The sequence below is a fragment of the Capsicum annuum genome, chromosome 1, assembly GCF_002878395.1.
Source record: "Capsicum annuum cultivar UCD-10X-F1 chromosome 1, UCD10Xv1.1, whole genome shotgun sequence".
In the NCBI taxonomy this organism is placed as follows: Eukaryota; Viridiplantae; Streptophyta; class Magnoliopsida; order Solanales; family Solanaceae; genus Capsicum; species Capsicum annuum.
Window position 1 is genome coordinate 251,552,401 of NC_061111.1, and position 16,573 is coordinate 251,568,973.

The following is a 16,573-nucleotide window of genomic DNA, read 5'->3' on the forward strand; positions in this document are numbered from 1 at the left end:
TTTTTTCGAAACGGATGAAATTCTTATATTACCTCAAAACTTTATAATACTCTCTCTAGTTCAAAATAAACAATTTTTTTTTACCTGAATACACATTTTAGTCCAAATAAATAATGCACTACCTCGTCCAAATTTCAATATAATTAAAATAAAGTCAATTAACTCTCTTGAAATTCATAATTAAAAGTATAAAAAGTTTCAATATGAATGAATAGTTTATTTATTTTAAAAAATAACTCAAAAACAGTAGTGTTTATTTTAAATTAAATTAAAAAATAAAAACAAATTTAAGTAGTATTTAGTTGTCAATTAAATCAAATTGAAGTGTCACTTTCAAAGTTGAACTCTTTCACTTTTGCTTGTCAACTGAATTCAAATTATAGCAGTATCTAATAGTACTACTACAATTTGACCAATCTCGTTTGTTTTCTTCCGCAAAACATTACCCATTTTCTTAGCAAAACATTGCCAATAATAATGAGTAATAATAATACAACAGTAATGACTAAAAATTTCACCAATTATTCTCCCATTTCACCAAAAGATTCATCATCACATGCATTAGCTCGTTCTTTGCTTAAAAACAAAGAACCAGTAACTTTAAGGGCTAATTTGGTAGTGTGTATTAAAAAGTTAATGTATGTATTAATTTAATATGTATTATTAATATTTCATTTGGTATACTTTTGTGTTCTATGTATAACTAATGTATAGTAAAGTGTGTATTATTAATACTTCAAATCACGATATTAGCAATGTAATGGATCTAATACATGCGTTAACATGATTAAAAACACTATTATCCTTAAAAAAAAAAAAATTCACAATCTTTCTAACATATATATGAAGGATATTTTTATAATTTTTTTTTAAAATTATTTAGTTCATATTATTTTTAATATATCAGACCAAACACTACATAAGAAAAACAAAATCATAACTAATGCAAACATAACTAACACAAACATTACCAGCACACCATATTATGCATTATTCTTATACACTCTACCAAATGAGCCCTAAATGTTGGTTACTCGTTAATAAGAAATATTTAAAAATTCGCCGGCGGACGAAACGAGGAGGAGGTCGCCGAGATTAGTGTCGACGACGGTGGCGGAGAAGGTGGTGGAGGGGAATGGTGAAAGTGTAATTTTGAAGAAATCAAAGGGTAAAACTTCGTGCATTACTACTAAAGCAGTTGTTTTTCCTACTACTACTACTGCATTGGAAGGAGAAAATTCAACGGCGGAAAATACAAGGAGGTCACTGAGATTGGTGTACAAGGGTAAAAGTGTAATTTTGAAGAAATCAAAGGGTATAAAAGAGAGAGTGACGAGCATTTCTACTGAAGCGCTTGTTCTTCTTCCATCTGCATTGGACGGAACGAGGAGGAGGTCGCCGAGACTGACGGAGAAGGTGGTGGAGGTAGTTGAGGGGAAGGGTAAAAGTGTAATTTTGAAGAGATCAAAGGGTATAAAACAAGTGGAATTATCAAGTTCGTGCATTTCTGCTAAAGCACTCGTTCTACTTCCTCCTGCTGCATTTGACGGAAAAGTTTCTCCGGTGGAAAGTACAAGGAAGAGATCGCCGAGAGTGACGGCCAAGGCGACGGAGAAGGTGGTGGAAGGGCTAAACTGTAAATTTGACGAAATCGAGGAAAAGGCAATTGACGGAAAATCAGAAAAATGGATGACGAAGTTCGAAAGTCTCCGAAGTTTGACTTCGATTCCGGTTCTAATGGAGCTAAACTAGAGCAAATTAAACTGCAGGAGGAGAGCGCGTGTGGTGAACTCGCCGACGGCGGTGAGATAACCGGTATGAAGATGGAGTTTCTGGATCTAACGCCGAACTGCGGCGCGCTGAAGCAATGCGAAACCATGGGAAATGACTCCGATAAAAATGTAGCTAAATTGGAGCTAGTGGCATTGCCGGAGAAAAGTGCGTGTACTGAACGCACCGACGGCGGTGAGATAACGGGTATGAGTAGTGGATTGCTGGATTCGACGCCGAACAGCGGCGCGTTGAAGAAATGTGATACCATGAGAAGTGATTCCGATTCAAATGGAGCTAAATTGGAGGTAGTATCATTGCCGGAGGAGAGCGCCTGTACTGAACGCGCCGACGGCGGCGAGGGTACAGGTACGAATAGTGAATTGCTGAATTTGAATCCGAACATCTGTGCGTTGAAGAAATGTGATACCATGGGGAGTGATTCCTATTCAAATGGAGCTAAATTGGAGCTAGCGGCATTGCAGGAGGAGAGCGTGTGCGGTACACGCGCCGAAGACGGTGAGATAACGGTTACCAATAGCGAACTGCTGGATTTGACGCCGAATAGCGGCGCGTTGAAGAAATGTGATGCCTTGGGCAGTCACTCCCACTCAAATGGAGCTAAACTGGAGCTAGCGGCATTGCCGAGGGAGAGCGCGTGTACTGAACGCGCTGATGATGGTGAGAGGGCGCGTACGAATAGTGAATTGCTGGATTTGACGCCAAACAGATGCGCGTTGAAGAAATGCGATACCAAGGGAACTGATTCCGATACAAATGGAGCTAAACTAGAGCCAATGGCATTGCAGGAGGAAAGCGGGTCGGGTACACGGGCCACCAGTGGTAAGAAATATGGTACGAAGAGGGAGTTGCTGGCTTTGTTGACGCCAGAGACCAGCGCGTGTAAGAGACGCGCTACCAGAGGAAGTGGTTCAGTATATGTAGGGATCTTGGGAACATTGGAGAAAATATCAAGTGAGAGTAATTCAGTGGGAGGGAAGAGTTTAAGATCAAGAAAAATAGAAGGGGCGGCGGCTGGATCAGAAATGAAGAGGAAAGATGGATCAGATTCAGCAACAAAAAGTGTGAAGAAGCAGAAGAGTAGTGTGTGTTTTGTTGGTGAGCCAATACCTGCAGAGGAAGCTCAACAAAGGTGGCAATGGCGTTACGATTTGAAGGTTGGTGGTTGATACACATCTTCTTGTTTTATTTCGGTTATACTTTTATATGGTTGAAGGGGGAGCGTTGGTGCAACTGGTAAAGTTGCTGTTGAGATCACATGTTCAAGCTGTGGAAACACAACCTCTTGTAGAATTTCTGCAAGGTAAGGCTGTGTCTACTACATTGTTGTGGTTTGGCATTTTCGACCTTGTGCATAGTGGGAGCTTTATTGTATTGATTCAAGCCGTGGAAACAGCCTCTTGTAGAAGGCTGTGTCTAGTACATTGTTGTGGTTTGGCCATTCTCGACCCTATGCGTATTGGGAGCTTTATTGTATCGGGGTCAAGCCGTGGAAACAGCCTCTTGTAGAAGGTTGTGTCTAGTACATTGTTGTGGTTTGGCCATGCTCGACCCTGTGCGTAGTGGGAGCTTTATTTAATGGGTTCAAGCCATGGAAATAGCCTTTTGTAGAATTTCTGCAGGTAGGGCTGTGTCTAGTACACTGTTGTGGTTTGGCCATTCCCGACCCTGTGCATAGTGGGAGCTTTAGCGTGTCGAGCTTGTCCTTATACTTTTATATGACTGTGGTATTTAGGCAAAACTTTTCGAGGGTCTATCAGAAACACCTTCTTATCATGCAAAGGTAGAGGGAAGGTCTGTGTACATCCTACCCTCCCTCTCCAGACTCCACTTGTGGGATTACACTGGGTATGTTGTTGTTTGGTTGCATCTCAGCTAATCCATCGAGAAGCCAGCCAGCATACATAAGGAGAAATCTGTTGTTGAATGGCACCATTGAGTGTTATACTCCTGTAAGCAACTAGTGAGCCATCCTATTGAGGATCAGAGTCGGTCAGATTCAAGATTTAAGTTTTATGAGTTTATATATTATTTGTTGCGATTTTAGTAATATTTTATATGTAATTTTATGCTTTGCATTGGAAGTAGTGGGTTCACATGCCCCTGTTGAGGTTGGTGCTCGATACACATTTCTTGTTTAATTTTTTTAATACTTTATATGATTTAAGGGAGAGCCTTAGGTAACCGGTAAAGTTGCTGCTGCCATGTGATCAAGAAGTCACATGCTCCTATGGAAATGCAAGGTAAGGTTGCCTACAATAAGCCATTGTGGTTCGACCCTTTTTGGATCCCATGCATAGCGGGAGCTTTAGTGTACTGAACTGCCCTTCATACTTTTATATGACTGTGGCATCTGGGCAAACTTTCCGAGGTCTATTTGTGGTATCGGTGCAAACTTTCGGAGGGTCTATTTGTGGTATCTGTGAAAACTTTCCGAGGGTCTATTTGTGGTATCTGTGCAATCTTTCCGAGGGTATATAGGGAACAACTTCTCTTTATCACACAAAGGTGGAGGTAAGATCCGAGTACATCCTACCCTCTTCGAACTCCACTTGTGGGAATACACTGGATATGTTGATGTTGGATGCATTTAGGCTAATCCACCGAGCAGCCAACCATCATAGATATAGGATAATCAGCTACCTGAATGAGTCCAACTGAGTGTTATACTCCTATAAGCAACTAGTGAGCCATTCCATTGAGGATTAGAGTCAGACGCGGATGCAAGAATTAAGTTTTATGGGTCCAACCTTTAAAGTTTTTAGTTGATCCTGTTGTATTATCAAAGTTAGATTCATATCTATAATTGTTTCATTATTAAATTTTTATACATAATTTATGCTTTGCATGAGAAGTAGTGGGTTCAGATGAACCCTATTATACCAAGCTACTTTCCTCCCTGTTAATGAAGATCTTGGCACATAGTATTTTTTCTTAAAATTTTGTATTACATGGGGAACAGGAAGTGGAAGGGGAGAAAGAGGAAGTGGGAACAATGAAAATCGAACTCCCACTTGTTTGGAAGGCTTGCACCGGTGCATAATGTTGGTGTTTACTTTTGTTTAGTTTCGAGGCGACAACATTTTTGTTGCTCTGGAACCATGTGTGTTGGCTGCAACCAAAATGAAAACCAACAAAAGCAAGCTAATACCGAATCAACTTTGAGAATCACTTCATGGAACCTATTATTGTATTCATTTCCCTTCTATCTTCTGTCTCTGACTACAACAAGATCATTGACACTCAGCTTACTGGTACAAGCTGCCATGTGAACAGGTCACGGGTTCAAGCCTTGGAAACAGCCTCGGGCAGAAATGCAAGGTAAGACTGCGTACTATACACCCTTGTGGTGGGGCCCTTCCCCGGACACCGCGCATAGCGGTAGCTTTAGTGCACCGGGCTGCCCTTTTTATACTGAAGCTGAAGCTAAAATCATGAAGCAATAACAAGCAACCCATGAAATACGCTGAATCCTGTGCTCCCAGACATATGTACGTATTTGTCCATGTCTTACCCCGTCTTCTGTTGTGGGGCTTATTTACCGACAATCCTACTCGGGTCACGTATAACTAACATTTACCTCCATCCGAGGGCCTTAGGGAGTATGCTTTTCCGGAGATATATAAAGTGGAATAAATGTCCAATCAATACCAAGTGAATTCTTCACATCTATAACAAGTCTCAATTGGTCATTACTTTAGACACGTGAAAATTTACCCAATTTAGGTCATGCTGCCAACTCGCACGACCTAAATGGTTTAAATGCATATGTACAATGCAAATCATATTTTTTTTTAATGAAAACAAGTAATCCAAGAGTTTTAGCCTCCTTGTCTATAGTTGGTATGCAAACCTCTCTTGAAACGCCAACTTCTCTTCAAACGACCCCAATAGCCTCATTCTATTCGTTCAATAACATAAATAAAGGGTCCAAATCATTCAAGGGAAACTAATCCTGTAATTTTAAGACTCTTCGGGGTCAAAGTCAATTCTTGGTCAACTCAAACCCGCCCCTCGGATCAATGGTCCAAAATCCAAAATTGATTACATGGACATGTTACCCATAAACCATGAAGTCTAAATCTGTAATCAAGTTTCAATTGTGATATCAATTGATGGGTCAATCTCAATTTCCCTCAATTTCAAGCTTAAGTCTAAATCTCAATATTCTACACCTCAATTGATAAATCTGAAGGCGAAAGCATAACTCATTATCAAAATCCATCTAAATAATCAATTTTTATAGACCAATATATTAACACTCTTGTTCCAAAGTAAAACATCCTAACGGTATACAAATAAAAATTGAAAGAGCGGCTTCTAATTGCTTAATCTTAACTCTTGAAGATTTATAAAAGCTCATGATTGCCATTGTCATTGCTTCGAGCAAATGATCCCTAATCATTACCACCGTTATTATCGTTAAATCCTTATCATTTATTACTACACAACATTTTCATAAGAACCAATAAAGAAGTTACATGGCTGGAAAATGGACGTTCCATCTTTACAGATGTGTTGATTCTCTTTAAGCTAATGCCTGCTCCATTTGGACTGTACATTGTTATTGAGTTCTAGCATGTCTTTATCAACAAAAAATAAAAAAGGACCCAATGAAGCTATGGACTAGGTTAATTTTTACGTGAAGCTTAAATTGACGAGAGCCTTACCGCTGGTCATCTAAAGTTCCAGCCCCTTCCTTCGAGCAAAAAGTTTACTTTCGACGAGCCAAGAGCTCTTTTGCCCTAATATATCTCATATCCTTATATGTGCACTAGGAATAAATGGTCTTAGTCCACTTGATCACCCAACTAACATGTAAAAGTGTAAATTAGGCCAACTAACCTCTTTAGCACTTCACTAACTTATACATTATATCATATTAGTTGTATTTTCAAGAATAATTGTATATACATACATACTATGCGAATACATTCCATAATTATCTGCTTTATTATGAAACCTGTTAAAATTAGTAAGCTATATTCATGAAGTATTTCTTAAGTTCACTAAGAAAATGTTGGATCGTTGCAGGTAGACATCCTTCTATTTCTATCAAAACACTCTAGATATCTATCCCTGTTCTTTACAGGAAGATGTGCATAGAAGTTGCTGGGCTATTTGGATATCTAACATTTCTTCTTGGTTCTTTTAGGAATATGTGCATAGAAATTTCATTCCATTGTATAAGATTATATATAATGGAAAAGTAGTGGGCTTTAGGATGTCATAAGACAAAAAATCTGAATGATCACCGGAATCTCTATCAGCTCCTATAAGCTAACTATTATCTGTTATCCATTTTAATTGATTACATTGTGCTCTAAGTGGTGATGCCGGATTATTTTTGATATTTGATCAATTAATTCTTCTGACTAGTGATATACATGTCAATAAAGTTTTATTTCTGAATAAGTGCAAAAGAAACTTTACTCATTCTGACTACAAATGTATATTGGCAATTGCAGAGTCGAAAAACGCAGCGTCAAGGCTGGAAATTAAAGTGAGTGATACCATCTGAATTTCTCATTTTCGGTGGTAAAATTTTTTCCTTTTCTAACCTTTTTATAAACTCGTAGCACGTCTTCACTCCTTAATTTTATGCTTGCTTATTATTGTAGTTCTGGTGAAGAAGATGAAATCATATTAAATGTGGAATGTCATTATTCTCAAGCTAAGGTTGCTGGTTTCATTTTCAATATTGGAGATTGTGCTTATGTAAAAGTAAGTTGTTAGCTCTCTTTATTCATAGCTTCTTCTTTCTTTTATAGGAAATTAGTCTCACCAATTATATTTTGGTTTATGCTTTTCATCAAAACCTATATTTTAGTTTATGCTTTTCATCACTCCTCGAGCTATGTCTTGAAAAATGTTGAGCAATTCATTTAGGGTGAAGGCAAGAAAAAACATATTGGCAGGATCTTGGAGTTTTTCAAGACAATGGAGGGGGAAGATTATTTTAGGGTACAATGGTTCTTCAGAGCTGAAGATACGGTTTGTACTATCTCTAGAGTATTTCCTTTTCACTTTGTATTGTATACTTGAAGTCCTTTTTTCTAATTATTCATTTGGACATTCTATCTACAAAAAATTCTCAGGTTTTGAAAGATGCTGCTTCTTACCATGACCCAAAGCGCATATTCTATTCTACCTTAGAGAATGATAATTTACTAGACTGCGTAGTTTCCAAAGTCAATGTGGTAGAGTTACCAACCAGGGTATGCTCCATCTTGATATTCTTTTTAGTTGTTAAAATTGCTTGTGATTTCTTTTGTTTGTCCACTGTTCACTATATTGACTACTGTGCGCTCACTGTTTCTTCTGCAATTTTGATGCTGCTGCAGCTTGATTTGAATAAAGAGGACATTCCACCTGCTCACATTTATTATGATATGGAATACTGTGTTGATTATTCCACATTCCGTACATTGCATAATGGTATGTTATATCGTTACAGATATTCTTATTTTTAGACGACATAAAGATATCGATAATAGAAAGCTATAGTTGATCCAGAGAGTGGATGACATTAGTTGATGCCACGTGGTGGCAAATGAAACTGGTTAGAGTCTGTACAATTGAAGTAGTTACTGATGTCGCTACTCTTATGCAAAAGGAACATTTCAAAATATCCATGATTGTCAAGTTTTTCTTGCTTATGATATTTGAGTTGTATCTTGATCTTATCATGTTACTAATTTCATTAAAGAAAGTTACCTTTTGTTGCTTACTTGTAGGTGACATCAAAAATTCAAACACCTTATTTTCCACTTGTATCTAAGTCTTATAATCTATATTTTTTATTATAACAAGTTCACTTTGTAGTTTCCATTTGCCATCATGAATATGGATACCATGCTGTTGTTCTTAATGGACTTCTTATATAACAGTTTGTAACATGAAGCTTGTAATCATACCTAATCTGATTCTATATTTTCTCCACCAATATTTGTTAATACTCCGTTTTTATATTTTTGGACTATTCAGTCAAGAGCTCAATTTCCCCTTCGCTAGTTGATGAGTCATATAAGCCTATAACTACATATCCTGTGGAGGTATCGCCAAGTTGTGAACCTATGAAAGTGGAGTTGTCATTATTGGATTTATATGCTGGTTGTGGTGGCATGTCAATGGGATTGTGCCTTGGTACCAAACTCTCTGGTGTTAAGCTTGCGACGGTAATTTATAGAAATCCTATTCATATCTAATTATCCATTTAAGTTATGCATCTAAACATTCTTATTTTTCTTCTTCCTCTAGAAATGGGCAGTTGATTTTAATAAGTCTGCGTGTGATAGCCTGAAACTGAATCATCCTCAGACACATGTAAGCTTTTATTTTGTGGCAGGCATGGTAGATGTTATCAATGTGTTTGAATAAAATTTAATCATAATAAACATTTTTCTTAGGTTAGGAATGAAGGTGTTGAGGATTTTCTGGAGCTACTGAAAAGATGGGAGGATCTAATTCAGTTGTACGGCTGTAGTGATTTCAAAACAAGCTCAAACGGTGAGGTAGACGACCGAGAAGAAGGTGAAAATAATGATGATTCCGAGGCTGATTCTAATGCATCTTCTGGAGAATATGAGGTATTAAAATTAGTTGACATATGTTACGGGGATCCCAACGACGAAGGAAAATCTGGACTTCATTTTCAGGTATAAGCTTTTTTTTCATATTAGTTGGTTGTCCTAGTTTAATGGGCTAATTGTTATATTCGAGAATAAAAAACCATGAGTTGCTGAAAGAAAAATGGACCCATATTGATGAATAAAGGTTACATTTTGCCAAAACTGAACTCTTTATGTTTTGTGGGTCAACAATCAGTACTGACCTAACAAACTGGTCACAAATGGTTCACTGCATTCTTTTATTTATTAAGTTCATCGATGTATTTGTATTTTCACACCGATAATTAGGTGTATATTGTGAGAACCTGTATTACAACAACAACATACCTAGTGAAATCTCACAAGTGGGGGCTGAGGAGGGTAGAGTGTACGCAAACCTTACCTCTACCTCGTGGAAGTAGAGAGGTTGTTTCCGGAGGACCCTCGGCTTGAGTGTAAGAGCATGTATTAGTGGTACAAAAACAATTTCTACCTTCTATCATTTCAGATGTACAATATGGTGCCAGAGCCTATTTGATCCCTCTTGTAACTATAGTCGCTACTCCTTACAGGCAGCCTTACCGGTTAATGTTTCATTCTTTTCTTCTAGTTTCACTTTTCCAGCCATTGTCCTACCTAAACGTAAATTTTAGCCAAACATTTAGTCCAGCCCAAATTTCTATGTTCAAAATTATATTCCTTACCAGAGTAAATCCAACATGGTTCGTCCTCCACTTCTTGTAAGCTGAGTATTATAACTTATAAGAGGAAGAACATTTGCACGCACCAGCTAGTGCAACAAAAAGGAAACATGGATGTACTGGTCAAGAGCACTTCTCCTAGCATCCTTATGACATCTCGTGTCTTGATTTTCTTCGTTAGCATGTTCTATAGCTTCTGATGGTTACTGTGCTTTTTGGTTGCAACTCCACCAGTATTAACTTTTTGTTGGGTCTACATAAATAAAACTTTTACTCCTTTTACCCCACATTCACTTATACAAAATTTGGCATCACCTTGGTCTGGCGTTGGTGAAACAAATTCATTATCCCAACAACAAAAAGTGATAAATAGAAGTTTCGGTAGTGGAAGTTAATGTGGCAAGATGATAGTCAGACTTCACGAGATTTAACTGCTGGAGGAGTGAATTTTATTTCTTGATTTTTCTGTATTTCTTTTTTTGGACCGTTTTAGACTGCAAACTTGATTCTTGGTCTTAGCTTTGATATTGATGATTCTGCTTTTTTCTTGTGGATACTCTTATAGGTGAGGTGGAAAGGTTATGGACCAAGTGAAGATACTTGGGAGCCAATTGATAACTTAGAGTAAGTACTTGCTAAATACTGTTCCTTCCATCGTTAAATAGCATCTTTCAATTTTGGTGCTCAAAAAATTTGGTTAGCTAAGTTTAGAAGCATGTTTCTCTTTCTGAGTATTAAGGTTCTTAACACTTCCCTTTATCATATTTGGTCTTTGAACAATCTTATAAGTACCATCAGCTTTTGAAAGATAACAAACAGAAAGTTGATATTCACAAAAAGTTGAAACCACGAAAAATTAGTTAATTTCTGAATTGGGATAGTTCAATGGATATAAGTGCCAGAAACTACGCAGCCTTCTTTAGTCCTTCCTTGGAGGGTCACTTGCTGTCGGATTAACTTGTTTAGAGTAAGCAGGAAGTGTAATTCTTGACATTAAAGAACTTAAAGGATTTCTTATTTTACAAACTAATTCCAGTTGTTGACATAATGCAATATACCTGTTGGAATTTTGACATCGGCATGTTTTGACTGTTAACATGCTATGATTGTGAATACTTGAAATAGAAAAAACAAGGAGTTTTTTTGGAGATTGAGAAAATTAAGATCTTAACATTTTGTTATGCATTTTCATCACATCCTCAATTACATGTGCAATATTATTTTGTCTCAGAAATTGCGGAGACAGCATAAAAGATTTTGTTAGAAGGGGGCAACAACTGAAAATTCTGCCTCTACCAGTAAGTTACTTCTCTCCATTGCATTTGCAATGATTATCACTAAATGACATAGGAATCATCATCCCTGTTTAATTTTCGGTCCTTACTGATTATGTTTGCAGGGTGATGTTGATATGATATGTGGGGGTCCTCCTTGCCAGGGCATCAGTGGATATAATCGCCACAGAAATGTTACTGACCCATTGTCTGATGAGAAAAATCGTCAAATTATTATCTTTATGGATGTTGTGGAATTCCTACGGCCTAAATATGTTCTGATGGAAAACGTATCTGACATACTGAGGTTCGATAAAGCATCTCTTGGGAGATATGCTTTAAGTCGTTTGGTACATATGAGATACCAAGCAAGACTCGGAACTATGGCAGCTGGTTGTTATGGTCTCCCACAATTTCGGTTGCGAGTTTTCTTTTGGGGTGCACTTCCGAGTGAGGTGAGTATATTCACTAAACAACAATAAACCCAGTGTAATTCCACCTCCCACAGGTGGGGTGTGGGGAGGGTAAAGTATACGCAAAACCTTACCCCAACCTCGCGGAGGTGAAGAGGCTGTTTTCTAAAGACCATCGACTCGAGTAACACAAAACAAAAGCAGCTTGAAAAGGAAGTATATTCACTAAATAATTAAAAAAATGGTGTGTTGTATGTTATCATCAGAGTTACTTAATAGGATGGTTATTTCTTCTCTACGGGTTCGTTTGGTATGAGGGATGTTTATGTTGCATGTTATCACCATAGTTACCTAATAGGGTGGTTATTTCTTCTCTAAAACAACATACCTAGTGTATCCCACAAGTGGTTTTTGGGGAGAGTAGAACGTATGCAGACCTTACTGTTTCCAATAGACCCTTAGCTTAGATAAACCCTGCCAAGCCTAAAGTGTACAGGCAATACATGTGATATCCAAGCACATCTGTGATCTCAGATTCATAAATCATGAGATCTTAAATAGCAATCTTAACGTTCGGGGAAAATATGACTTTCTCTGTAAGGTGACTGTATACTCAATCTTCATTTTCCCTCATTTTGAATTCAAACGACTCCTAAAAGAATAATAAAGATCTTAAACTGGATTTGGTAATTATATCTATGTGATTTTCCAATTAATCTCAATCATTTCCTCTTTGTTCAGAGGTTGCCTCCATTTCCACTTCCTTCACATGACGTGATTGTAAAATATTGGCCCTCACCTGAATTTGAGGTACCTTTTACATTTATACTGCCTTTATTACCTGGGAATTTGTGGTATTCTTTCTATTTTCTCTTAAGTTATTGTCTTTTTATGCTCCTGGTCTGCATTTATTACAGTTGATTTCCTTCTTGCAGCGGAATACTGTTGCTTATGATGAAGGACAACCACGTGACCTTGAGGAAGCTCTTGTTCTTCGTGATGCTATATCTGATCTGCCAGCTGTATGATTGTTGTGTTTAATAAAAATCCTTTTTACTTTTGATACGTGTTACGCGTTTATTTAGAAATTGTCTTGTTAATGGAATACTTGATGTGCTTTTTGATAGGTGACATGGCATGAAACTCGTGAAGAAATGCCATATGAGATGCCCCCACAAACAGCGTTTCAGAAATACATAAGATCATCTAAACATGGTAATTTCTCTCTGCATACTAGTTCTGAAGGCCTTTTTTGTTGGATTACGGCTATTTTCTCTTGTTATCTGTTTGTATTGGTTTGTAATCAAAAGCTGCAAGTGCCAACCTTGTTATTTTGTTCTGAAAGTTCTAGCAATATAGTGATAAGTGGTTAGTCTTTGGTAAAGAGAAGCTGTTCCTATCAACAAGATAAAGAGGATTTTCGTTTAACAAATTTACTTCATTTTCATATCAGTAGAAATTTGCATGCCTTGGTAAAAAAATGAATCTTACCACCTCATATATTGTAGGCTTTTCTCGGGGAATTAACGAAACTTTTTTCTTTTGGAGAGATCTCCTTGGTGTACGGGCCAGCTTGCATGCAACTTGACTAATTACATGTGTATGCCATTAGTGTATATATATTACTCTTTTTGTCAAAAACTCGGCATCTATACATGTTTGCAATGCGAATTTTCTAGATTGGCATTGGAAATTAATAGAAGGTTTTCATATCGTCTTCTATCACCCCCTTACCAAATGAGAGAAATAACCCTTATCATCCCTTTTACGTCTTCTCCTTTCTCTTTTCACCTAACCGAAAAAATAGGGTAAATTTTGTCCAATGTAAAATAGATCATATATTCTGTATCTCTTTTTTTTTTTGCTGTTTAAATACATGAGAAGTGTGCATTTTATGTTTATGCTAGACTCTATGAGCTGAATGCTTATCCTTACATTTGGAAATGATTCCTTCTAATTCCTTCAGAGATAATGAGCTGTTCATCAACTGGAGTTAACGAAACAAAAGAACCTCTTCTATCTGATCATCGGCCTTGCCAACTAGGCGAGGACGATTACTTGCGAGTTTGTCTAGTCCCACATAGAAAGGTTTGACGGTAGCAACATTACTGAAAATTGAGTTTTTCAGATGTTTGCCCCTTGTAACATATTTCCACCGCAGGGAGCAAATTTCAGGGACCTCCCTGGTGTAATTGTAGGTGCAGATAATGTGGCTCGTCGTGATACTGAAGATCCAAAGGTCCTACCAAACGGAAAGCCCATGGTAGGCAATTTGTTACTGCTGTTCTGTCAAAAAGTACTTGACTTATTAAGATGAATTTGGTATCCCGTGATGCCTAGACAAATAACGTATCATTCCTGCTAATCAGAATCATTCTACTACAATATAGGTTCCTGATTGTGCGTTCAACTTTGAGCATGGAAAGTCTAAGAGGTTATGCATGTTTTCGTAGAAGCTCGTTATATGTGTTCTTCTTTCTCCTTTAATTGATACTATCAAATAGACAATTAAATCCTTTTTAAATTGTAGGCCGTTTGCGAGATTATGGTGGGATGAAACAGTAGCAACATTAGTGACGTTTCCTAATCATCGTGCCCAGGTACTTTGTCAGGTTATTCTTACAATCAAATATGCAATATGGGACTGTAGCTTTTTCTGAGCTTTCAATATTTTTCAGGCTATCTTACACCCAGAGCAAGATCGAGTTCTGACCATACGAGAGTATGCAAGACTGCAAGGTTTTCCAGATTTCTATAAGTTCACTGGTACTCTCAAGGAAAGGTATCTTGTTTTCAGATAAAACAGCTCTATTAGTTGGTCGATTTCAATTACTCCTTTTGTTTTTGTTTGTCTGGTTTTGACTTGACACGGAGTTCAAACAAAGGAAAGAAACTTTTATGGTCTTAAATTAAAGATATGTAGATGTATCAAAATGACATTTAATCTTGTGTCTTAAACATGTCTCGTGCAAAGTTGCTAAAGAGTTGCCAAAAAAGGGAAGAGGCGTTCTTTCTGAAATGGACTAAAAAGGAAAGTAAAACAAATCAAAATGGAGGGAGTTCTAATTAAAGATCTTAAAGACCAAGAGAAGAAAACATATATAAATGCAGGCCTTCATCCCTATGAAGAGAAGGATATGAAAAAAAATATCTGTGATCTATTATATTTGAAACCAAATTTTTAAGTTGGTATCGCATGATCTTCTCCTTTTATGACAAGACAAAAATAACTTTCTGAAACGTTACTTCTCCACACAAGGAGAAATTTCCCTACCATCTAAGTGCTATAGGATAAAAAAACAGTCCACGGCTTCCTTCCTTCTGCTCCCCCTCAACAATCTTTTTCAGGTCTCTCTTGGTGTTTGACCTATGAACCTGAGCAGGCAAGTGGTGCAAATATATGAAACCATCAGAGCCTGTCCGCACCTGCAAGCCCTCATATCAAAAAAACCTTCTCACACAATTAGTAAAATTAACCGAAAACGAAACCTGCTTGAGAAATTGAGATTCTGCTTGGGGAAAAGCTACTGTCCCTCATTTTGTTTCTTTACCTATTCTTGCTCTTGACATGTTTTGTAAAATGTTGGTAAGGATTGTGGATGGCACAGCTATGAGAAAGGGGTGTTGTGGAGGGAATGACAATTTGTTTTTGCTTCTTTTCTTTGGGGTTGGGAGGGGGGGAGTGTCTATAAAAATAATACTGTTGGATGAGGTGGTCATAATGTGTCACCTCTCGAGCTGGCTATCGTTAGTACATTGTAGATGTACTAACCTTAAATTGTGGTGTAATCTTCACATCTATTGAATCTCATTGGAGTAGTTACAGCGTTGGTTTCCTCTTAAAGTACATCTCGAGATTGTAAAGAGTAACTGTATTCACCATTTTAATGAACATAGCGATCAATTCCTCCTAAGACACGGCGATTTGATGTCATTTACATGGTGATATGATTCTAAACTACACAAGATATTCTTTCTATCTTCTGCCTTCATAAATTGGTTTTCATAGTGTTTTTCACTTTTGTCTAGATATTGCCAAGTTGGGAATGCTGTAGCAGTTCCTGTAGGGCGAGCGCTCGGGTACGCGCTTGGACTTGCCTACCAGAGGCTAGCTGGAACTGAGCCTCTTATTAAATTGCCACCAAATTTCTCATTCTTAACGCCTCCGATTGATGACATTGTGGTCGTGCAAAATTGAGCACGATTCATCAATTTTTTTCTCCATTGGCGATTATGGAGCTACTATTTATCGGTTGCAGATTATTCCAATTTCTTGTATCCATGTGTCATTGAACAGAATAGACAAAGGATGATTCCATAGCAGACTCACTCCAACTAGACTGGGACGCGGCGTTGTTGATTAATTTATTGATCAATGAACTGACATTCCTTTGATGTAAACCTGTTTTCTTGTACTTATAAATTCTCCTTTCTGAACAGCTTATTTTTGGTGTTTGCAGTGTTAGTTTTCTTTTTGGGCATAACTCATAGATAGACACTCCAACTTTGAATTGCACATCTAGACACCTCAACTTGTCGTTATTGTCTCGCACATCTAGACACCTCAACTTGTCGTTATTGTCTCGCACACCTGATGCAGATGTGACACATAACTTTCGGAGATGTTTAGATTATTTTGTAAGTTAGAGTTGTTCAACTGGCAACGGAGACAAGTTAGGAGGTGTCTAGACATGCATACTCACAGTTGGAGGGTTCTTTTAATGACACTTGTTATGTTTTTTGGTAAATAAATTTATTTATTACCAAAAGGATGAGGAGTTACA

General features: G+C 37.5%; 1 protein-coding gene across 1 annotated transcript; it reads left to right on the top strand.

Moving 5' to 3' along the window:
- Positions 1-1,019: 1,019 nt before the first annotated feature.
- LOC107850534 (DNA (cytosine-5)-methyltransferase CMT2) lies at positions 1,020-16,233 on the top strand. Its single transcript, XM_016695127.2, has 21 exons — positions 1,020-2,948; positions 7,260-7,294; positions 7,413-7,515; positions 7,681-7,785; positions 7,890-8,009; positions 8,136-8,229; positions 8,779-8,969; positions 9,052-9,117; positions 9,201-9,449; positions 10,668-10,726; positions 11,334-11,400; positions 11,502-11,831; positions 12,531-12,599; positions 12,725-12,811; positions 12,917-13,004; positions 13,756-13,877; positions 13,951-14,052; positions 14,180-14,223; positions 14,320-14,389; positions 14,468-14,571; positions 15,819-16,233. Exons 1-21 carry the CDS (start codon positions 1,686-1,688, stop codon positions 15,985-15,987), a joined length of 3,537 nt encoding a protein of 1,178 aa, XP_016550613.2. The 5' UTR covers positions 1,020-1,685; the 3' UTR covers positions 15,988-16,233.
- The last annotated feature ends 340 nt before the right edge of the window (positions 16,234-16,573 follow it).

What these genes read in the sequence shown, in the direction of transcription:
- LOC107850534 (XM_016695127.2), top strand. Translation starts at nt 1,686, where the DNA reads ATGGATGACGAAGTTCGAAAGTCTCCGAAGTTTGACTTCGATTCCGGT. An exon ending in TGGTAGAGTTACCAACCAGG is followed by an intron (nt 8,010 to 8,135) that starts GTATGCTCCATC and finishes ATGCTGCTGCAG; the next exon opens with CTTGATTTGAATAAAGAGGA. An exon ending in GGGGTGCACTTCCGAGTGAG is followed by an intron (nt 11,832 to 12,530) that starts GTGAGTATATTC and finishes CTCTTTGTTCAG; the next exon opens with AGGTTGCCTCCATTTCCACT.